Source organism: Leuciscus leuciscus (assembly GCF_965113295.1).
Source record: "Leuciscus leuciscus genome assembly, chromosome: 18".
In the NCBI taxonomy this organism is placed as follows: Eukaryota; Metazoa; Chordata; class Actinopteri; order Cypriniformes; family Leuciscidae; genus Leuciscus; species Leuciscus leuciscus.
In genome coordinates, this window is record NC_138742.1 from 14,359,226 (window position 1) to 14,383,030 (window position 23,805).

The 23,805-nt window shown below is 37.6% G+C and overlaps 1 protein-coding gene across 1 annotated transcript; it reads right to left on the reverse strand.

The window, feature by feature from the left end:
- Positions 1 to 3,147: 3,147 nt before the first annotated feature.
- lmbr1l (limb development membrane protein 1-like) lies at positions 3,148 to 23,660 on the reverse strand. Its single transcript, XM_082144301.1, has 16 exons — positions 23,300 to 23,660; positions 16,203 to 16,287; positions 14,238 to 14,271; positions 13,322 to 13,461; positions 12,313 to 12,416; positions 12,093 to 12,216; positions 11,871 to 11,939; positions 11,676 to 11,740; positions 11,178 to 11,250; positions 10,729 to 10,812; positions 10,568 to 10,644; positions 10,403 to 10,480; positions 9,509 to 9,673; positions 9,317 to 9,383; positions 8,259 to 8,420; positions 3,148 to 4,952 (listed from the first exon to the last, which is right to left on the reverse strand). The coding sequence occupies exons 1-16, from the start codon at positions 23,360 to 23,362 to the stop codon at positions 4,867 to 4,869; spliced, it is 1,476 nt and encodes a 491-aa protein (XP_082000427.1). The 5' UTR covers positions 23,363 to 23,660; the 3' UTR covers positions 3,148 to 4,866.
- Between the last annotated feature and the right edge of the window lie 145 nt (positions 23,661 to 23,805).

A 23,805-nucleotide genomic window follows, 5' to 3' on the forward strand; every position in this document is an offset into this window, starting at 1 on the left:
GAACTTCCTGATCCGAAACAAACAGGTTAAAGGTCAAGAGAAGAGAATATATTGCAGATAATGTACTGTACCTGCTATCATGCTGACCAGATTTAGAAACATGTTTTTACAGCAGTACTCGACCAGGGAAATAAAAGATACCATGCAAAGGACAACTTAACGTTTCACTTTTTTATGGCTAATACTTCAAAATACACTCACAGCCTGTTTAAGTATTTATTGTAAAAAAAAAAAACTAAATAAAATAAAAAACATGTGATGCACTTTAAGAGCTCTGTACTATAAAAACCTTGTTTAGAATGTCTGTAAATATAACAGGTTGACAGACTAGGGACTGTCTTTATGAGTGAGTCATTGAATCGATAACTCAACCCATTTGTTCAAAAACACTGACTGATTCAATAACTATATTTAAGTGACTGCATGGCTGCATTTGAAATCGCATACTTCATTTAGAAGGCAAAAAAACGGTAGGCTATGTGACAAAAGATGTCAGAACTCACAGTATACTCATAAAAGATGTACCCGGATGACCTACTACTCGATGGACACTTTACTATCGGCCACGGAAGAGGATTTGTACTCGCATGATAATGACAACATTGCGGATGTAGTACGTTACATTACATATAGGCTATACTATATAGAACATAGGCCTGCTTATTTAGTGGATGCAAAGTAATTCTTCAAAATAAGTAGGCCTACCTGTCTTTATGAGTAAATCACTGAATCATTCACTCAAACAACTCGTTCATAACCCTAATTCATTCAACATTTAGGGCTTTCTGTACTGGGTGTTGTTCAGCTACGGTTGATCGTGTAGTGGCTTAGTTTGGAGCTGTATTTGTTGGAGAAACATTGTTAAATAGTGACGTCTTAAGCTTTGAAAAACACAGAGGCGTCCCTCTCAACTGTATCATAGGGTTCATTAGAATACTCAAAGCTTGTCGACATGGTGGGCTACATACATGGTCAACAATATGAACATCACCACCTACCAAAAATGCTGTGTCCCATTACAGCTGGTATTTTCACATCTGGTTCTGCAACCGATTCTTCATGAAAATTTTGTAAGGCATAAAAGTAATTGTCGAAGTGATTAAGTTTGGGTGATTGGCACTAAAATACACAAAACACGAATAAAATCTGTGATCTATGTAGTTTAACCTAACCATGCATTATTTTATTTTTTACCACAATACGATATAAATCTTTCTTTTTTTTTGACTGGAGTAAGGAAACCTGCGCTGGAGTCCTCTCCGCAGTCACGTGGTTCAAGATTGGCGAACACGTGCTTTTAGCAAAAAAAAAACAAGTTTGGAATCCGATTCAAAATATATATAACCAAATTCTCATGTCCTTTTTTTTTTTTTTTTTTTTTTTTTTTCTCGGTTAAGTCGGTTCTTTTTATACAAAAACACCTCTTAAGGTCTATGTGAGAAAGGCTCTTGAGTGTGTGAAGGGAGTGTGTCATGAGTGTGCAAGGTGGGTGTGGATGTGCCGTTGGAGGCGGGCAGCGGCCCATTATCAGTTGATTAGCAAGTCTTTTCCGGCCGAGAGTTTTCTATTTTCCAGAAGGAATAATATCTTCTAATGCACTTTGGCACACACTTCAAACAACCGCCAGGAGCTAATCTGCCTATTTCCCCCTTCATTCTTGTGTTTTGACAATAACGATAGCCTATCGCAACCTGTGAAAGACTGCCTGTCTTCCTCTTGTCTGATATGATTAAGTCATTTTGGACCAGTCAAAAATGCCCTCTGCTGACAGAAGTGGCATGCGTCCACCCAATATTGTTGAACTAAATGTTTCTGAGGTAAACTAAAAGTAAGAAGACAAGCTTTTACCTGCCGTCATTGTTAGTTTGAGTTCACATGATCAATGTCACAATTTGCTTTAAAAAGTGACTCAGAAATAGTGTAGCATCTTAGACATTTTCTAAACGTTTCCTTCATACTATCTTAATAGGCTATTTACATATTTCTTTTTTTTTTTCATTAACTTAGATTTAGAAAACTTAGAAAACTAGATTTTTCATCCCACATTTTCAATGTCCCCATACTTTTGTTAAAGTAAATAAACTATTTGTATTTGCAAGATTATTATATTAAACAAAGGTGTAATATTTGATTACACAGTGGTTTAAGAAATGTTAAATATTATTTTAGCATAAATCATAATTTAATGATGTTATTTTAACTTTTGCTTCTCATGACTTAAGTGTAGGCTACTTTGTATAACATTTTCGGTAAAAAAATAAAAATAAAAAACCTTTATGGTTTAACTATTTCAGCAGAGGAAATTCAACATTTTAGGTCTATCAGGACATCCATCAAAGAGCACATGGCAAGAAAACAAAAATCAAGACAGACAAATCATAATCAGAGGCCGGGATTTCTTTTTCTGCTTCAGGAGAAAAGAAAAAAGGAAAAGGAAATGAACACTCAACGAGGACAACGGATGGACGATATAGAGGTGGGGGGTGAAAGGGAGAAAGCGAGTGGCTTGCACTCTCCTGATGATGTAGGGCTTTTATCTGCCATGGGCATCCGTGAAGGGAAAGCACAGGATGGGTCAGCAGCGGCGTCTCTACGGGCCTGCTGACAGACCTGGGGCAAAATAAAGACCCTGATTAAAGCCGGCCAGCTACGGGTGGAGGGACAGCTGGGGAAGATGTATGGACAGACAAGCACACTAACACCAGAGCTAAACATAACCACCACGGCGCCATTAAAGCAGTAGTCAGGTGCTCAGATGGCAAGAAATGTATGCTGACCTCCATTGAAAGGTCCTTAGCAGATCCAGAACCAAAAATGGGTTTAAAATGACTCACAAATGACGCATTGGTTGGAAAAACAGGTGGAAAAACATTTATTGTACTTTTCTCCTGTGGAGAAATTGTTTGTCACAGTCCCTTGCTATGCTTTAAGGACGCAGCTGGAACTATTGAAAGAAATTAAACTTTTTCTTTTTTTTTTACAATTATTAATGCTCACTGTATTTTCTTTGTCATCCATAAGAATTCGCCATTAATAATGAAGTAAAAAAGACATCCATATATGATCTATCAGTGTAGGAAAGAGTCTGACATCATGTCACTCTTGAATCCAGTTGTTTTGAGCTGTAAAACAGTTTTTTGTGTGGAAGAGTGTGGAAAAACACTTAAAAGAATAGTTCATTCAAAAAATTAAACGTTCCAAACTGTATGAATGGAAAAGATATCTTGAAAAATATCTGAGTGATCATTTTTGGCCATACACTGAATGGGGTCAAACATTTTGAACCTCAAACATTCTTCAAAATATCTTCTTTTGTGTTCCAGAGAAGAAAGAAACCATACAGGTTTAGCAAAATGAATAATGAATAAAAGATTATTATTTTTGAGTGGACTATCCATTAAGCAATGATTTACATCCATAATTGACTTAGAATATCATCTACAGTCATGTTGCTATATTACAAAAAATCTGATTTATGCAACTATCATGTTATTAAAATATAGTATATAAATTTTGTTATAATGGATTTGTGGTACACTGTCCTCTACTGGCCACCAGTTGAAGGACATTATGACATGTATGATGCTTCCTATGTATATTGTGTTGTTATGGTACATATGTGACCTCGTAAATTGCCCCCTGGGGACAAATAAAATGTTTGACATGAAATGAAATTGGTTTAAAATGATGCTGATACAGAAACAAATCCATAAATAAAACAATCATACAAAAGAATAAACAACAGTTTTATCAGCAAATAAAATGTGTACATCATAAATACTGCACTATATAAAACTAGTGATTATCGAATCAAAAAGTCCACATTTATCAATCACATTCTCGTAGGTCCATGAAACAGGAAACGGCCATGTGCGTTGATTGTCCCGCCACACAATTCAACCCAAAATGTATGAACTAACCAAACTGTGACCTTATTGCCCAATTTGGGTGTTCTTAATCAAAGCAAACATCTTCTTTTGGTCATCTGCACAAGTTTCTGGAAGGCAGTAAAGTTACATTTGCATAATTTTGTGTTAACATTTCAGAATATTATATTGCACATTAAAGTTTCACATATGAAATAACAAAAACAGGAACAAAATCCCTAAACATTCACAGTATTCTTGGCCTAAAGCTTGAAATCAATGGCAGCCATAGTCTGACTTTAATATACATTTTAAAACCTAAACTCTCCAAAAATGGTCTTTTTCAAGCTAGAATCCCACCATGTTTTCTCACACTGTACATATAATATCCAAGATCAGTATCACTTGTTCCACTTTCATCCCTTTTCTCAGGTTCTTCACTGTAGTTAGAAGCAGACAAACCCCATCATAATGAACTTCCTGCTATAAGGACCCACAGTACAACAGAGATTGGATTCATTGGATGACACTAAAAATAGTGATATACAAGGGGAAAGCGTGGGGGGCCCACCAGGACAGAACTCAACACTCTCATTCCACCACCAGGAAAAGGAAACGTGGTCATGGCTGTGATGTCATCCTCTGAAATAGCTCTTCTGGATGCATGTCAAAGTCCTCCAAAGCCATTGTTCATTTTTCATAAGGCGTTAGTTCAAGGCCTCCAGTGATTTGACATCCCTTTTAAATGCAGTTATATGTATAAATATTACTGAAGTAAACAACGCATAAACTGCAGTTGCAGAAACCCACTCTGGAAATTCCATCAGTCGATATATATCGTTCAGGCAACCTATGTAAACAGGTTTGGTGACCATTGACCTATCATGGACGCAAAATAGCTCTGGTCCAATAGGAGAAAGCCACAGAATGCGATCCAGAACCATCTCCAGAATGTAATGGGCTTCAATATGAATGAATGAATGAAAAAGCTGATCGCCCTTCAATGAATCTTTGAGAGCCCATTGGCCAGGAGGAGTTTGAGGGGGATGGTTGAACGAGACACAGTCTGAGGCAGTCTGTGGAGACCTGGAGAAAGGGAACAGGAGAGTAAACAACATTAGAACTCTAAACCTGCTCCAACAACCAGAAAAGGTAACTTTGGCGGGCGATGTTTGGGTTAAAAGCAAATCAATCAAAGAACAAAAGCCGAGGGGGGGCGGGGGGGTAACGAAAATAAATGCTATCTGAAGATGGTCTATGAGAGTGTGTGTGTTCACATTCAGCAGTGTTGTTTGTGTTGGGCGGAGGGCGATGGGTGTGTGTCTTCCAGAAGGAGTTTGACGCCCTGAGGTCCCTAAGGAACCCTGCTTCACCCCTTCTGTCCCCTCTCACTTTCCTGAGAGAATTGTGCTTTTTCTATCTGAGGAAAGAGACCTACCCATAGAGAAACATGGCCTGTGTGAGGAACACCTCACCCAATGACTAACTACAAACACTGGCAAATGGCAGCATAGTGCACACCCCTTGTCCTTTCAAGATACAATGTGAACATGCACAAATCTTTCTCCTTGCACATTTTCCTTGAGATAAATATTAGAATTAACCGTTAAAAAAGGTCAATACAAGTTAAAGGGATACTCCACCGAAAAATGAAAATTCTGTCATCATATACTCACCCTCATGTTGTTTCAAACCTGTATGAATTTCTTTCTTCTGCTGAACAGAAAGGAAGATATCTAGAAGAATGTGAGTAACCAGACCGTTTCTGGTCTCATTGACTTCCATAGTAAGAAAAATATATACTATGGAAGTCAATGGTATCTAAAACTATCTGGTTACTGACATTCTTCTAGATATCTTCCTTTCTGTTCAGCAGAAGAAAGAAATTCATACAGGTTTGAAACAACATGAGGGTGAGTATATGATGACAGAATTTTCATTTTTCGGTGGAGTATCCCTTTAAGGTCTATCGACAACATATGTGGTGTGATGTTGGTAATAAAAGGCATTAAAAGTCCAAATCCTAAAGAGTTATATGTATTATAGTGTTGTACAAAAACGTAAGTTTTAAAAAAAGTTTACATACATACAGAACCAGTCATGAGTCACTCTTATTCAATGGTTTTTCTTTATTTTTATTGTTTTCAAAATTCTATATTAACACTGAAGACATTGAAATTATGACAGAACAATTATGTAATTATGTAGTCAACAAAACTAGTTAAATAACCCAGAATATGTTTTATATTTTTGATTCTTCAAAGTAGCCACCTTTTGCTTTGATGACAGCTTTGCACACTCTTTGCATTCTCAGTCAGCCTCATGAGGTAGTCACCTGGAATGGTTTTCCAACAATCTTGAAGGAGTTCCCAGAGGTGTTGAGTACTTGTTGGCTGCTTTTCCTTCACTCTCTGGTCCAACTCAACCCTAACCATCTCAATTGGATTTAGACCAGGTAATTATGGATGCCAGGTCATCTGATTCAGCACCCCATCACACTCCTTCTTGGACAAATAGCTCTTACATAACCTAGAGGTGTGTTTGGGGTCATTGTCCTGTTGGAAAACAAATGATGGCCCCACTAAGTGCAAACCAGATGGGATGGCATGCCGCAGCAAAATGCTGTGGTAGCCATGCTGGTTAAGTCACCAACAGTGTCACCAGCAAAGCATCCCCACACAATCACACCCCCTCCTCCATGCTTCACAGTGGGCATCACATTCTGGAACCATCCGTTTACCCTCTCTACTTCTAACAAAGACACGGCAGTTAGAACCATAAATCTCCAATCTAATTTACACTGATCTAATGTCCATTCTTTGTGTTTCTTGGCCACTGATCTATATAGGGAACTGGATTGCTCATGACGTTCAAAGTGAAGCCACCACGCCGCCATATTGGTATTCCCTAGTATTCCCTTACATTCTATTAAATTAACAGGAAATCATCTATTCCCAGATATACATGTTCGTAGTTAACATTCCCTGCATAATTATGTACATAGACTATTTTGATAAACGTACATTTAGATCTATTTTGAGTTACTTCAGTTATATGTGTCGGCAGTGTGCTGTAGACACACCCATCTTAACGATTAGCTTATCCTGCCCGTAAACATTAAAGATAACAGTTGAAGTATCCATTAATGTGCATACATACAGTACATCTTAAAAACTATTCAGGTGCGATTGATACGCTGCAAATCAGGTGATTTTTGGTCGATGTTTTGGCTGTAAGTTAAGTTGGCTGCACTCTGTTGGTAGGGAATAGCAAGATGGCCGCTCGAACACTTCTGGTGGCTTCACCGCCTGCTGGGAGTTTAGAACGCAATGAGCAATCCAGTCATTATACAAATCAGTGTTTCTTGGCCCAAGCAAGTCTCTTCTGCTTGTTGTTCTTCCAAAGTAATGGTTTCTTTGCCGTAATTCGACCATGAAGGCCTGACTCACAGTCTCCTCTGAACAGTGGATGTTGAAATATGTCTACCACTTCAACTCTGAGAAGCATTTATGTGGGCTGTAATCTGAGGTGCTGTAAACTGGCGGGTTCTGAGGCTGGTAATTCTAATAAACTTATTCTCTGCAGTAGAGGTAGCTCTTGGGTCCTTTCCTGGGATGTTCCTCATGAGAGCCAGTTTCATCATAGCAAGTATATATATTATATTATATTATATTATATATACACATACATATATATATATATATATATATATATATATATATATATATATATACACACACACTGATGATTTTCTGACTGACTGACCTTCATTTCTTAAAATAATGATGGACTGTCTTTTTTCTTTACTTAACGGAGTGTTTCTTGCCATAATATAGATTTGTACAGTAGTTGTAGTAACACTAATAGGGCTATTGACTCTGTACCCACTTTTCCTCTGCACAAGACAACTGATGGTCTAAATCACATTAAGAAGGAATGTCACAAAATAACTCTAGACAAGGCACATCTGTGAATTAAAAACCATTCCAGGACAGGTGACTACCTCGTGAATCTGATGAGAGAATGCTATGAGTGTTCCAAGCTGTCATCAAAGCTAAATGTAGCTACTTTGGCCAATATAAAATATAAAACATATTCTGGGCTGTTTAACACTTTTTTGATAACTACATAATTCCATACGTGTTCATTCATAGTTTGGATGTCTTCAGTATTAATGTACATGTTCAAAATAATACAAATAAAGAAAAACCACTGGAGAATGTGTGTCCAAACATTTGACTGGTACTGTATTTTCCACAGAATATTTAAAAAGAATAAAAGCATCATCAAAATAAGTGGTAAATAAATAATAAATAAATAAATAAATTAGCATAGGGATCTTCCCGCAAAACTAAAACTAAATAGACAAGTAAAAATATAAAAAAGACTAACCAAAGGCACGGATGAGTTCTCGTTGCAAGGCCCATGTGACTGTGTTGATGAGGCAGGCGGATGTGAGTCCAGCAAAAAGCATATTGTACAGGAAAACAATGTGGAAACTGCCGAGCCAGTTAAACCGTCCAAAGTCTCCAAGCAGATCAAACCTTGTAATTCCTACATGTAGTTACATGAAAAGGAGGAAAATTATCAGTATTATAGTAAGTATTAATTCAAATAGTAATACACAATGGACACATCTTGTTGAATTATTGCCAACTACTGCCTTCTTGTGGACAGACAAAAGATTACAAATTAAACTCTTGTTATTCATGAAGTTTGACACATGGCCCTTAAGAGTCCTTTTATTAAACATTTTCACTAATATGAATATGCTTTGAACCACCAATAATTGTGTAGTACACTCAGCTACATTTAACAGTTCAAAGCAACACCAAAGCACTTTTCCTCTTTGGTCCCCTTACAGGTTGGAAGCGGAATTGTCCATTACCGCTGTGGTAAATAATTTAGCCTACCGTCACACGCACGCTATTTATTTATCCAGCACCGTCTTTGGAATAATGATGTCCACAGACAAGGTAGAGTATGTTGCATGATTTTATGAAAGTATGATGTACTGCGACATCAGAAACGGCTATTTTTTATATAGGCTCCACTATCGGCTATTGTAACGTTTGCCGTAAAGCAAGTAAAATTTGTAGTTTGTTATGTCTCATTCGAACTACAGATCCGCTACCCGATCTGCCAAACTTGCATAGTGTGGTTATAGCCGATAGAGGGTCGCAAAGCGAATGCAGAAGTGCCGTTCACCCTGTTACGAGTTGATGAACCACTGAAATGATTTTGGAAACATTATTTTAAGGTACAAAAGAATCTTTGGTGTTGCTTTAAATTCATTCATAATAATTTAGCAGATTTTTCTCTAAAATCAGCACTGAACATTTTTTTGCAAATTGTGTCTTGGCCTACAACAGACCTCAAAATCACGCTGTTATTAAATAACATTTTACATATAAAAACATTAAATAATGACATCATTTTTAAATACTTACCCAATGTGCGGGAGAAAACAGGCAGGGCTGAACTGAGTATTAAAAGAGAAACACAGTTCCCAATAATCTGTGGAGAGATGTAAACAATTCAATTTAACTATAAAGAGCCACATCATCTGAATGCAAGATATCCAGCACTATTTCTACTGTTGTTTCATGACGAGTATAGGAGATCTCTGTGTTCCTGTGTACCTGTGTGAGGGTAGTGTCCTGTGCATGTGGCAGCAAACCGGTGAAGAGTGGAGAGCTGTAGAAGCCGACGACAGAGGAGACCATGAGATACAGGATGATGACCACCTGCACTACAGCTCCCAGAGAACCGAACATTGAGAACGAGGCAAGCCCTAAGTGAGGGTCCTGCAACAGAGAAAACCAACCATTGTGAGATTATGATCATAAATGATTGCTGCACTTCTTTTATGATGCTTTGGGACGTTTTTAGTACTTCTTTTGTGTTTTAGAAGGACATGAGGGTGAGTAAATAAAATTCCTTGAATTTATTTTTCCATGAATTGCATTTACAGGTCCATATATTTTTTTCGGGAGCTTCCTCTGTGCAGAAACGAGGACGTTATAAAATACATCGTTGCTGAACTTGCTAAGCTAAGCATTCAGTGAACAACGCTTCAAGTTCGGGAAAAAATAAAAAAGTTGTGGGCGTAGTACAAGGCGATTAAAACGCACAATGGACAAAGCGGTGCCCAGAGAAGGAACTTTCCATGGTTCGACTTGATGGACGGTGTGCTGGGTCACCGTCCATCTGTTAGTGGAGAGACAAGTCGGGACACTATGGCAGCCGCGGACGGTGAGTTAATACATGCTATCTTCTTAAAATCTAAGTTTTCTAACTTCCTGCCTGAATGAACATCATAATTCCCGCTGAAATGGGTGAGGTTGTATGACGTTTGATCCAGGAAGGCGTGTTAAGGGCGGGGTTTAGGGCAGCGCTGCAGGGCTAATGGCCCGGCAGTGGAAACGCAAGCCCGGTGCTTGAGGCCCGAGGCCACTGGCCCGGCTCGGCTCGCTGTTAGCCCTAGCCCGGCCCTGGCCCGACAGTGGAAACGCGGCTATTGTCATGTATCTCACCTCCATCCCTCTAGGCATAGCAGATTCATCAAAGAGCAGTTCCAGCACATGGAAACAGACCATCAGCACACACACCGCCTGAGAAACACCGTACATTTTGTTTTAGCACAATGGTTTAATAGTAGCCAGTATAAGTATTCTGAATTCCATAAGGTTTACTCTTACAGTCAAAGCTAAAAGTAGCAGCATGGCCACTGGGTATCCCAGGTTGCGTTGCCATGGAGATACTCTCTTCCTCATCTCTAAATTAAAGAAACAAGGATGAAAAGCAATTCATGATAGTTCAATTATCAATGTATTTAACAGTTTGACAAGTGTGTTCGTACCTAGAGCAATCCGTTTGGACTTCACACTCAAAAATTCCTTGTTGATGGCCTCTATGTTTGCACTGATCCAACAGGAGGTGTTACCTAAAACATCAGAGAGAGAGAGAGAGAGAGAGAGAGAGAGAGAGAGAGAGAGAGAGAGAGAGAGAGAGAGAGAGAGAGAGAGAGAGAGAGAGAGAGAGAGAGAGAGAGAGAGAGAGAGAGAGAGAGAGAGAGAGAGAGAGAGAGAGAGAGAGAGAGAGAGAGAGAGAGAGAGAGAGAGAGAGAGAGAGAGTGAGTATTTATAAGTTGAGGAAACCATGTTTTGGCAATGTAAATCCTGGTTCATAATGCCAGAAAAAACTGCTTTGGACAATAAAAAGAAAATGAGAGAAAGAAAGAGAAATCTTTATAAGGTGGGCCCACTTCCTTAACAGCAGCCAGTTTTTCTCTCACATCCTGACACTCACTTTTCAACTTCCTGGACAGAGAGGCCTCTTCAAAAACTGTGCAGTTCATTGTTTCTTCCAAGTTCTCCAACAACTAAAAAAAAAAAGAGAGAGAACACTTAACTTCACACTTCTAATTTCTCTTTAAATATATGCACTATAATTTAAAAGTGAGATTTTTATTATTTTTTTAAGATTAATCCTTTTATTTAGCAAGGATGCATTAAATTAGTTTAGTGACAGTAAAGACATTTAATGTTACAAAATATTACAGTATCAAATAAATGCTATTCTTTTAAAATTTCTAGTCAAAGAATCACAGTAGTTTACACAAAAATATAAAGCAGCACAACTGTTTTTAACATTGATAAGGAATGTTCATTTAGCCCCAAATAAGCATATTATGATTTCTGAAGGATCATGTGACACTGAAGAATTAGTTATATATACAAAATATATTAAAACATACATACATACATACATACATACATACATAAAACAGTTATCTTGTCCACCTACCCGAGGTTTGACCAATAAGCTCCCAGTGACACTAAACATACGTGAAAGCCCCAAGGGTGTGCACACTGTTACAAGACAAAAAAGGCAACAAATCTATATATGAGAAGTCAAAAGCAATGAAATACCAAACTACATGTTAATCATCAAATCATCAAATGATAAAAAAAAAATATATAAAAATGCATATACACTTACACAAAAGCAGCAGAACTCCAAAAAGCGAGATTCCAGAATAGAGATAGGGCAGGTAATATTCCCACAGGTCTGAAAAGCACAAGAAAAAGAGCAGAATATTACAAAACCTTTATATTGATCTTATACAATTAAGAGGACATTTGGGAGTCTAGCTGGCATTAAAAACTGTGACAACTGTGCAAGTGCAGCACATAGTCTCTAATGTTGCATTGCTGCCCTTACCGTAAAGACTCTCACGGGCGGTGTTGTGATGGAGAAGAGCTGATGCCACCCACACAATGCCCAGCACCAACAGACTGAGGAGAAGCAGCATCACTGCAGTCTCATACACCCGTGCCATAACGCCCTTTAAGAGGAGAACACACAACAACTGAACAAATACAGATCTGAATTCAGATGCTATAGAGATGTGTTTACTGTTAAACTAATTACATCATTTTACCTTTTTGGACCCAGCAAATCCTTCTGATTCAGTAAAGAAGTAGGCGAATGGCATTAGGAAGACTAGAGAGAGGTTTGAAAATAAGAAGACTAGGTTCCACAAGCCTGAAACAGAGACAGAAGGAGAATGAGATGATTTTGTACTCTTCCCATAAAGCAAAAACCCCAAACTTGCATGATAACATTTGTCTTAACACACAAAAATAGTAAGCAGGACAAATGTTTTCACCAGTGCTAATAATAAAAATGTTTCTTGAGCAACTAATCAGCATATTAGACTGATATCTGAAGGACCATGTGACACTGAAGACTGCAATAATAATGCTGGAAATTCAGCTTTGCCATCACAGGAATAAATTACATTCTAAACAGTAGTACACATCAACAATATTTAACCATGTATATGTAATATTTTGTGCTTCAAAAGAACTACCAGGTTAATAGGAGGAATACAAAGAATACAGTACACTTACAGACCACTAGGGGGCAACCATGTGCAGTTTATGAGATCTGGTGTTACACGTGCACTATTCATGGGTTTCAGCAGGTCCCTTTCCACAGGTGTATTAATCAAGCACAATGCAGTCTGCATTCATAATCTAGGTGCTTGATTTTATACACCTGTGGAAAGGGACCTGATGAAACCCATGAATAGAACAGCATTTCACCAAATGCCAGCAAATTGAATAAATCTGGATTTTCAACTAAATTGTGGCCTTGGATTTACAGCCAGAACAACTCATACTCTTGGCAGACTCGCTACCATGCCCATCACGTGCTAACACAGACCTGTAAGACTTATTAGTTTGTGTTTCCAGACTAAGTCCTTGTGGGAATAAAAACATTACCATTTCAGTTCAGATTGGGTGACAAAATACTGCTTGAGAACCTAATGAAGTTGTAATTTATTATATTGATAACTCTATTGACTTTTTGTAAACCGATATGGTAGACACAGAATCCAAATGTACAAAGCAAACTTAGTTTTTCATTAGTGCGTGTGTTTGTACCATGGATGAGCGAGCCATTGAGCCACTGCATGTAGTAGCTGTGTGGGAATGTGAGCAGAACTTCATTGGACAGGATAGAGATGGGCAGAAGCAACACTGCACACACGGCCACCGAGAGTGTGAATGTACACAGCCACAGCCTGCGGAGTGAGAAAAACAATCAAAGAAGGGCGAGGAAATGTTTTTGCAGCCATTTACTTTGACATAGTGCCAGCTGTGAAGGGAGGTGGATGTTAAACGCCACTCTGGAGACCAAAGGGCAATTTGTTCACTTACAATCATTCAGGGCAAACTAATAAAAAACTAAATACTAACCAGCAGAGTGTCCTTTACTTAAAGTCAGAGTGAATTACTGTGCAATGCACCATTTTACTGCCATAATGTGACATTTCTGAGTGAAATGAGATATATAATTACTGAAGTAAGGTGAGAGCTGATTTTATGCATTTGGAATTTATTGGATGTTAAAAACGGGAGCCAGACTGAATTTGAGCTTGCTGAAATAATGGCTTAATAAATGTCTGGCTATTATTGTGCATTATCCAACAGTAGTGCGGGCCACAATAAGAAATTAAATTTCCATGTAACGTTGATACTTTACTTAAAGGGATAGTTCACCCAAAAATGATTTTACTCACCCTCAAGTTGTTCCAAATCCGTATGAATTTCTTTCTTCGGCTGAACACAAAAGAAGATATTTTGACGGAAATAAAAATACTATGGAAGTCAATGGGGTCCATTAACTGTTTGGTTTCTAACATTCTTCAAAATAACTTTGTGTTCAGCTGAAGAAAGAAATTCGTAAATGTTTGGAACAACTTGAGGCTAAGTAAATAATGACAGAATTTTCATTTTTGGGTGAACTATCCCCTTTATTCCCCCTTTTTTTGTGCTTCTTTAAATACTGATTACTTACGCAATTTTGTTGACAGTGGCATCCTCAATGTCATCTGTGGGCAAAAAAAGGGAAAAGGAAATAAGTTTCTGTCCACAAAACTATCCCTCTGCAGACATACTGATGACTAGACTCACAGTTCAACCTTGAAACTAAATTGAACAAAATAAGATCCCAGAAGGACCCAGATTCCAGAATAGAAGAATAGTTATGAAGCTATTCCATGAAGGAAACAACACAAAAATGTATTTGAAACATTTTGGGAAGTCTTCTTTGTTTGATCATTCATTATTGCACGTGCAGGAAAACAATATCCATTTAAAGAGGAATGTGTCCCAATAACAGGGACTGATTGAGAACATGAGGCAGAGAGAATGAAAAATAAACCTCAAACATTCTCCTGCGACAAGAGCAAAACATGCCCAGTGTGACAGAGCTCCAGGGTAGATATGAGTGACATTTCCTGGGAGAGCCCAAAACCTAACGCAGAACAGGTTTTCTGCACATTCCCTTCAAAACAACCAATATGCAACTGAAGAAACCGCTTTAGCCCTCCACGACTGGTGCACGTTTAGTCTATGAAATGTTATAGAGGTGTTAAAAATACACTAAAATTGAGCAACAAATCTTGTGCAGTGATTCTGTTTGTGTTCCTAAATTAGAATATGTATCATACCGATAATGGTTTGGCTGGAAGTACACAATGTTCCCCGTGTCTAACACAAGACATGTTCTTATGTTCCTCTGCACTACTGATCATGTAAGCGTGCTAGCCGAACGGTTTTACAGGCTGCCATGACACAGGAGCTGCTGTGCTCACGGGGACCCAGATTCAAGACAGAACCAATTTCTCCCGTCTCTCCTTACACTTTCCATTCCAGAGTCTACTCTGACCTATATAATCATTAACTTGTAGAATTTAACAAATTGTAAAACAATTCTTCAACCATCTAGCAGTCTTGCTAGAAGTTATGTACACAATGTTCCCCAAGAGTGTCTAACAAGGGACATGTTCTTACTTTCCTCTGCACTATTTTTACATTTTTGATCATGTAAACATGTGGTAGAATGGACCTTTCTAAAGGTTGCACTGACACAGGAGCAGCTGTGCTCACAGGAACCCAGGTTCAAATTCGAAATGATTTCCCTATCTCTCCTTACACTTTCCTCTCCACTGATAGGAGACAATTATAAAAGGTATAAAAAATACAAAAAAAAATATGTATGAATGCAAACAATATGTTTGAGACACCTGAATTCTGTTCCACTGTACCTAGCTGTCATAGATCAATAAAAGGAACAATGTAAAAAGCCAATACATTTATAAATATTATAAAATGTATTTCATTAAAAATATTTCAAGACCCCTGCATTCTGTTCTGCTGTACCTGTTCTTGAACAACAAGAATGCATCCTGTGTGCGCGGCTCCTAACAATTCTTCAACAGTCTAAAAAAGGCATGATAAAACAATCCCTCAGATTTTCCACTGAGAGCAGGTTTAGCCGAACCAGGAGAGAGCAGAGAGTTCAATTAAAGGGGTGTACACCAAAACATGAGGAAGAGTTCTCCTATGAAGCCTCAAGCAGTGCTCGGGCAGGGGGCCTATGTTTATCTCATGGGAACATTCCTCATCTACACTGCTGCCCTCCCTCTACGTTACATTACTGCTGTCAACAGCAATCAGAAACTTTGACTCTTCTCTTCTGAAGAAGACTTCATTTTCACAGCTAAAGAACACCAAAACTATTAATCAAATAACAGGAAATACAGTAACAGTTCACTATGTAAAAATGATTAGGTAAGCATTTTTGGAAAATGCAGGGGAATGATCATGTCAGGTCATGCTGACCAACAAATAGTCAGTGTGTGTAGAAATGTTGTTCAGCTCCCAGAGCAGCTGCAGTAAATCACAGGTGTGCTTTAAAGGACTGTAATACATTAAACCAAACAAGTGCTGAGGGTCCTTGGTGTCAAATTTAACTTACCGGCGACAAACTCAGCATTCTTCTTGAAGTGAGTGAGAATGAAGTGTGACAAGATGTACAGGCAAATGAAAAGCAGCACGCAAATCTAAAGCAGAAAAAAAGAAGAAAATCAGTGCAATTCGAAAACATGAAATTTGAAACATTTACAAATACACTGAAGCTTGTCTTTCAAGAAGTCTGAACATTTCACATCAGGAAAAAAAAAAACAGATCTGAAGCTTTCAGATCAACCCCTTCATGGCAAGCATCTTTAGTATTTAGTAGAACACCCTTTGCTGTTATGATCTGCTACAAATGAGATAACCAGACACCAGCTTCTGGCAGTGTTTCTGAGGAATTCGTTCCTCATGAGCAATGGCCTCCAGTTCAGTAATATTCTTGGGTTTGTGCAACCGCTTTCTTCAAATCCCACCAGAGATTTTCTATGGGGTTCAAGTCAGGTGACTGATGGCCACTGTAGAATCTTCCAGGACTTCTTCTGCAACCAAGCCTTGGTGGAATTTGAGGTATTCTTGGGATTTCCTGATACTTCCGTATACTTTTTGTATTCGGTTCCTTGTTTGTGAAGGGCGATGATATCTTCTCTTAACTTTTTGGACCATTCTTTTGACTTGGCCATATTTCTAACATGCAGTCAAACGTGACACTCAACAAACCTAGCCAGGTCAGATATTTCATGTGTTCTAGTTTAAGCACACCTGGTGCAACTAATGAAGCCCTTGATAAGTTGCATCAGGTGTGCTTGAGACTACACCTGTTTTGCAGATTTGTGCTGTTGTGAGGGATTCTATTCAGGGGCTTGAATAATTTTGAGACTGCAGAAGTCATTAAAAATTTCATTTTCAGTTGAAACATTTGTTGTGTTGAGCTATTTCAATTACTTTTGTTTGATTTGTTCACTGCAAACAGCTGAAAGTCTGCACATTTTGCAAATAAACCTGATTTGCAATGGGGTTGAATAATTTTGATTACAACTGTAACCGAAGTGCTAGTTTTCAAGCACATTTTATTCTAAATGAAAATTGTATTTTCTTCTTGTAAGCTCACATAAAGCTAGCTTTTCCAGTCTTTTTTTTTTTCCTTTTAGGAACTAAGATCCCCACCCTTGGCCTGCACCCAATGTCATTATACACTCTCAGGAAAAAAGGTACAAAAGCTGTCACTAGGGCAGTACCTAAAGAGTGCAAATTAGTAGCTCAAAGTAACATTTGTACCAAAAGTGTACATAATAGTGCTTAAATTGTATGTCAGAACCTTTTTTTTTTAAAGTACACACGTCCCAGTGACAGCTTTTGTACAATTTTTTACTGAGAGTTTATGGAAGAGATCAGTGTGAACATTCTTCAAAACGTTTCCTTTTATGTTCCACGATGGAATAATCACAATCTGTCTTAGAATATTGGGTGTAAATGCCACTTTGCAAAGTATCAGAAATTACATACATTCTCACAGGCATCTGCAGTATGAGTCATGCAGTTAATATGAGCAATATAGTCGTGAACAGGCAGCTACAAGACGTGCTATGCAAACGCGCTGCTTAGATGTGTTGCCTGCCAATTTACATTATCAAGAACACGTTAGATAGAGAGCATGTAATGGAGCAGAGGTCATAAGACACACTCCAACATAGACCCATTATCACTGATACACGCTGATGTGTGCAGTTCAGAATTGCCTTTATAGCTCTGTGACATAAGAACTCCTAATCAAGGACATTTGGTTCTTAATGATAACACAGAGTCCGGTGACGGGACTAGGCCAGTCAAAGATGTTATAGGTGTAGATTTCGTATTATTGATAAAGATAATGGGAAGAAAGGGGTATAGCACTGATAAACAAATTGCATTCTGTGTCCTAGAATGTAAAAGCAATAGAAAGTGAATCAATAGGTAGAGTGTCCCCCCTTTTTTTTTTTTTTAAAGCCAGCTGTCCCCTTTCTGAGGAATCTGAATTCTTAATTAATGAACACCCACAATACAGATTTAAAAATAAGGGTAACAGCAGCACCAGATGGAGGATGAAGATTACAGCTCAAATGCAAATGAAGATTTAAAACATGCAGTTACAACGGGGATTAGATGAGTGATTACAGTAAAGATTTGGTCAAATGTGGAGATTTATCACAAGAACTTAATAGTTGGACATATTTATATTGTATATTACTGTGTTACATCATTATCTATATAGCTATTTATTTATAAATAGTTGGTCATTTATATTGTATATTACTGTCATACATATATAGCCATAGAGTTTCATGACAGAACTTAAAATAGGCCTTTGTAATAATAACAAAAAAATAAAAACAAAAAAATAAAATCACAGTGCTGCAATATAACAACTCTCAATATCTGACCAGAAGAGAACATACAGTAGAGATGCAAGAGAAAAACAGTAGAAAAAAGTCAATGCATGACTCAAGTTCCCATTCTCATCCTACAGGAGAGCTGCAGTGGGATCTGTCCACATGTCAATAACCTTCTAATTCCATGATTAACCTCTAACCTAATTTCAGATATAAGATCCTCATTTGTATGCAATTTGTTTGAGAAGTGAAACATAAGACATGATGGTTATAAGTTATAACTACACTTATAAGTGAACTAAAGAAAAAAACATTCTGAAGCATTGTATGTCCCATAAAAGAGAAGAAGAATGACAGCAAGAGGAAGAGGGATAAGGGAGGGGGCAGGAAGCTGGGATTTTGTCTTCAAAGTGCCAACAGCGGGGAAAACAATGGATCTGTGGGATAAATATCTCTGGAGCTTTGAGAGGTGTTCTCACTCATCTGTGCTCAGCATTTGAATAGTTTGTCTCCTTTGACTAAGACAGCATGCACTGAACCAGAGTTAAAACAGCCAAGCTAAACTACAGAATATGTTAAAACTGAAACAAAAGATTGCTTAACACAGTTGAATATGAGAATACATGTCTGGTCTCATTGTATTACAAGTCAAAGAAATGTAGAAAAATACTTCCGTTTTTTTTTTGGGTCATCACAATTGAAGCCAATGGGGCCCAAACCAACACTGGCCTCAACTGTAAAAAACAGTTCATGAAAATATCTTTTGTGTTCCACAGAAGAAGAAAAAAACTTCACACAGGTGTGGAACGTCATCAGGGCGGGTAAATGACGACAGAAATGTCATTGTGGTGCACTATCCCCTTTAAATCCTTTCAAACAACCACAAGGGTGGACAATGACAACATTTGACAACAAGTCCCTGTAATACCCTGTCTGTCGTAGGTCATTAAACAGAAAGAAACTTTGCCTTAACTAATATGCAGGCAATGGTAGGCATGTTTTCAAAGCTCTTCATCAATGGTATTGAGACTGGCCGTAAAATGTGAGTGTAATCGTAGTATCAACCAGCAGCCAGTGTATTTGTTGACCGATTTGGCAGGGCTGGTTAAACAGCCGAGCTCAAACATTTTGAATCTTAGGGCTCTGCTGCTCTGGGTAATCCTCGGCCCACAATACAAGACCTGGAACGAAGCCCAAGTTATTCCTTGAAGTGAAAGCCTATTTAACAAAACAGTCAGCTACAGAGCGACCGCGAACTGACACAATGAGAAAACAACACTCATGGTGTGCTGGGATAGGTTGGCAAAAGACATATAGGACAAAATGACTAACAACTTGATTTTAACCGGGCCGTTAAGGAGGCGAATATTTAGACCAGTGTCAAACTTTATTTGCTTTTTAAAAATGTTAGTTGGCCCCTAAAATTTATTTTCACAGTGTTTTTATAACATTTATGATATACAAGCAACACAGTGTGTTATTCATTTATGACAAGCGCATCAAATAAATCAAGTGATTTATGCCAAATTACTCAATCTGAACAATTGTAACTTAAAATCAAACACAAAATCAGTTGTACATAAATGCACAATATATCATAATATAATACTACAGTGTATTCAGAGATACTAAACTCATTACTAGATAGAATTATAGTAGAACATTTAGTAATTTCAAGACTAAAGTTTCTTTTCATGAGGAATAAATAATACAAGTCCAATCATAAAGAAGACATCTTCTTAATACTATAAACCTCTGCAGACGTAAATACAAAGCCCTCTATTGTCGAAGGCCAAGCGGCATGTTCAGATACGCACCTTAATAAAGTCTATTATACGCACACTGCATTCCTTGCACATCTAAATAGTGGGAACCGTTCCAAATCAGCAACTCCCTCTAACACGTTGGCTCTCTTGAAGATCAACCAAGTACAAAACTGTGACATTGTCATAAATTTTGTGTTGCTTTACAAGTGGGAATTCAATACTTCTGACTTCCACCCAAGAATCCACCTTCAAAAAAGTTATCATCTGACATATTAAATCATCCAAGTGCATTCTTAGTTTAATTTAGCTTCTAATTTAATTTTATTTAATTTTATTTAGGCGGTAACAACTTGTGGTAACAATTGTTTGATATTAGTTTAAATAAATATCCGGAAATATCGAAAGGATCCTTTAAAAAGTATCACAGTTTCCACAAAAATATAAAGCAGTTGAAAACTGTTTTCAACAATGATAATAATAGGAAATGTTTCTTGAGCATCAAATCAGCACATTATAATGATTTCTGAAGGATCATGTGAAACTAAAGACAGTAATGATGCTGGAAATTCAGCTTTGCCATCACAGGAATACATAATGTATATTTTAATGCATTTTAAAATAGTAAACTTTCATTTTAAATTCTAATGATACTTCATTAGATATTACGGTTTAATTTTAAACCATTTTTGATCAAATAAATGAAAGTCTTCAAAATACACACACATTATTTAAATAATAAATCAGTTGTTTGATTGGGCACCAAAAGGTGACACAACACAGGACATAAACTGATTTTCACACAAAAGCAAGAAAAAGAACTTGAACAATTAACTGTAGAATTGAAAATAATCCAAGATATTTTAAATGAACAAAGATATTTGCTTGACTGTTTTTCTACCCCCCTCTTCCTACCACAATGACCATTTGGAGTTCCTAAGGCACAGAGGGGCTGATAGTGATCTAGGCCTGCAGGCCAAATGTTTGTACTTTGGGGGTCGATGAATTGTCACACCTTTAGTACAGTGGTGGAAGTGTAATTATCTGATTGGTCAGTTTGAATGTCTCACATTTGGGTTTTAGTCACATGGTCAAGGAAAGGATAAAAAGATTGAAACTGTTGCTCTGTCTTTTTGATGCTCTGGCTCTCTTCTTCTCTGGGTCCCTTTCTTGGGGGCTCTCTTCTTATTCTTATTTGGCTCCTCTTTTCTTTGTCTCACTCTCTCACTCTCTCTCTCTCTGGTAACATTTTATCATGTCATCATCTCATACATCTATTTTGTAACTATTTTATTTTGTCATTAAACATTTTCAATTACAACTAATGTGCAAACTAGTTTTGATTTGGTATTGACTTTGAAGTGCTACATATTGCAATACAATATCGTCACTCTCTATTAGCAACGCTCTCCCACAAATATTAAGCTATTGTAACTGCACTTATTTCCATCGTTGGTATAAGTGGCAGTGGGTGGTATAGACAAGAAATGTGCAGTTTTCTACCATCTTGCTAACGTTTCTTTAGTCATTCGGCAGTTCTTGCATCTTGAACCACTGCAGGAAGTCCACCCTTACAGATTAACTATCTAGCATGGAAAAGTAATGTGGAAGAAAACTGTCAAAAATGTATACATACATATATATATATATATAAATATGTTTAAAAAATACAGAAGTGATTTATCAGCATAAAGTGAGGAAACACAAAAAGTCAAATATTCTATTGGTAGGCCTATTAGTCATATTACTGAGTGACAGCCTGACTTTACGCACAAACTTTGACGTCAACAACAAAAGATATGTGAAGCATTTTCTCCACCCATTTCTAAAGTTGAATTGATATGTTGCTACCCTAACAACAAACAACTGAGATAAATTGCATTTTAGTAGCCTATTTGCAATTTTACATTTAACATTGATTTTCCCTGTAATCCGTGATCCTATCAGAACAGATCGGAGATGCATTTTTGGGTCAAAACCCACAAGTTAAATCACTGATTTAAATGATAAATCCCAGATAAGCATCAGTGACCAAGGGATCAATAACCATGACAGCATGAGCTCGGTGGTGCCCAAGGCCTGGGGCAGGACAATAGTAAAAACAATTTACATGATCTAGTGTGATGATCCATCTGTGCATTTCACTAAGAGAGCCATTTCACATTTTTTAAGAGGATTACAGAAGCTTTGCATCACAAAGCAGAAAACAAGCATGTATGAATAAAAGTGAATGCCCTTAAAATGTCTGAAAACACACTTTAAAGAGCAGCTTGCTTACCTGTAGAAAAACAAAGAATGAAGACAATATAAAACTCCAGAACTAATTCTGAATTGATGTTACGTGTCCTGGTGAACACTGGATTTAACCTATAGTTTTAAGAGGTTAGTTTTTGCAGCTAGTGAATTACATAATCTGAAATATGAGTCGTTTAAAAATATTATGCACCAAACTGTTTGTTTAAAATGCTGAGTAAGATACATCATAGTGAAGGAGTAAAGGTTATCCCCCAGTGTCATGCTGTAAGGTCCTTGAGGTCTGAAGTTCAGTTATAGTTGTACTTTATTGGGTGTTGACAAAGACATTTTCATACACGAGGGTGCCAAAAACTCAGCTGTTGTTCTCCAAAATGAGCTCCGGATCTCACAAAGCGGAGAAGGCTCATCTTGTGCCATTTAAAGAGTGTTACATTTCACAACGAGCAGCTGCAACATGTCAATGTTCGCACTTAAGTAAGAAAAATACTGCCTCAGAGTCTCATTGTGACGTTACTCTACTTAATAATTAAATGTCTTATAAATAATAAGCAAAGATAACACTTGCACTCTCCAAACTGTCTAATCACAGTGAAATCAATCAATATTTTATGAAAGCACATAAAGTAGGCTACTCGTGCACAGTTCACGTCACACAATCATCTTATCAATCAATTATTATTGAATACCATTAGGACAAACACAAGGGCACATTCAGATTGTAACACTGCAAACTGTACTATGTAAACAAAAGCAGCAAAGAGAGGGAAACTCACAATGGTTTCTCGGACTCTGTCGTGGAATAGTTGCTCTCTAACCGTCACGTCTTCTGTTTCCATGCTTTGAAACCATGTCTTGGCGTGTGCTGGGTTATAATTTGCAAAGCATTTGAGTCTCCGAGAAGATAATAGCTTACGTGGAAACTTGTCTCAAGTTTCGAACGAACGCTCTCCACCTCTAAACGTCTTGCAGTTACTCCTTCTGAAGTCACTAAGTCAGCGAACTACTCCTGTTTTACTTCATTGAGGTGGATATAAACTTCTTAAATGATTATTCACCAGCGAAAAAGCAACTGAACTCATCGAGTCAGCGTGTTCACAGATGCTCCTCAAAATGAATCTTCCAGTCTCTCCTCAAACTCCATCTACTGGAGAGGCTGGGCTGTGGGAGGAGGAAGAGGCGGATTTAACACTAATGAAACTTGATCAGTGGTGAACATTTGTAGACCATTATATAAAATAATACAACGTTATAAAAATGTAATCGTTTCGTGTGTTAGGAG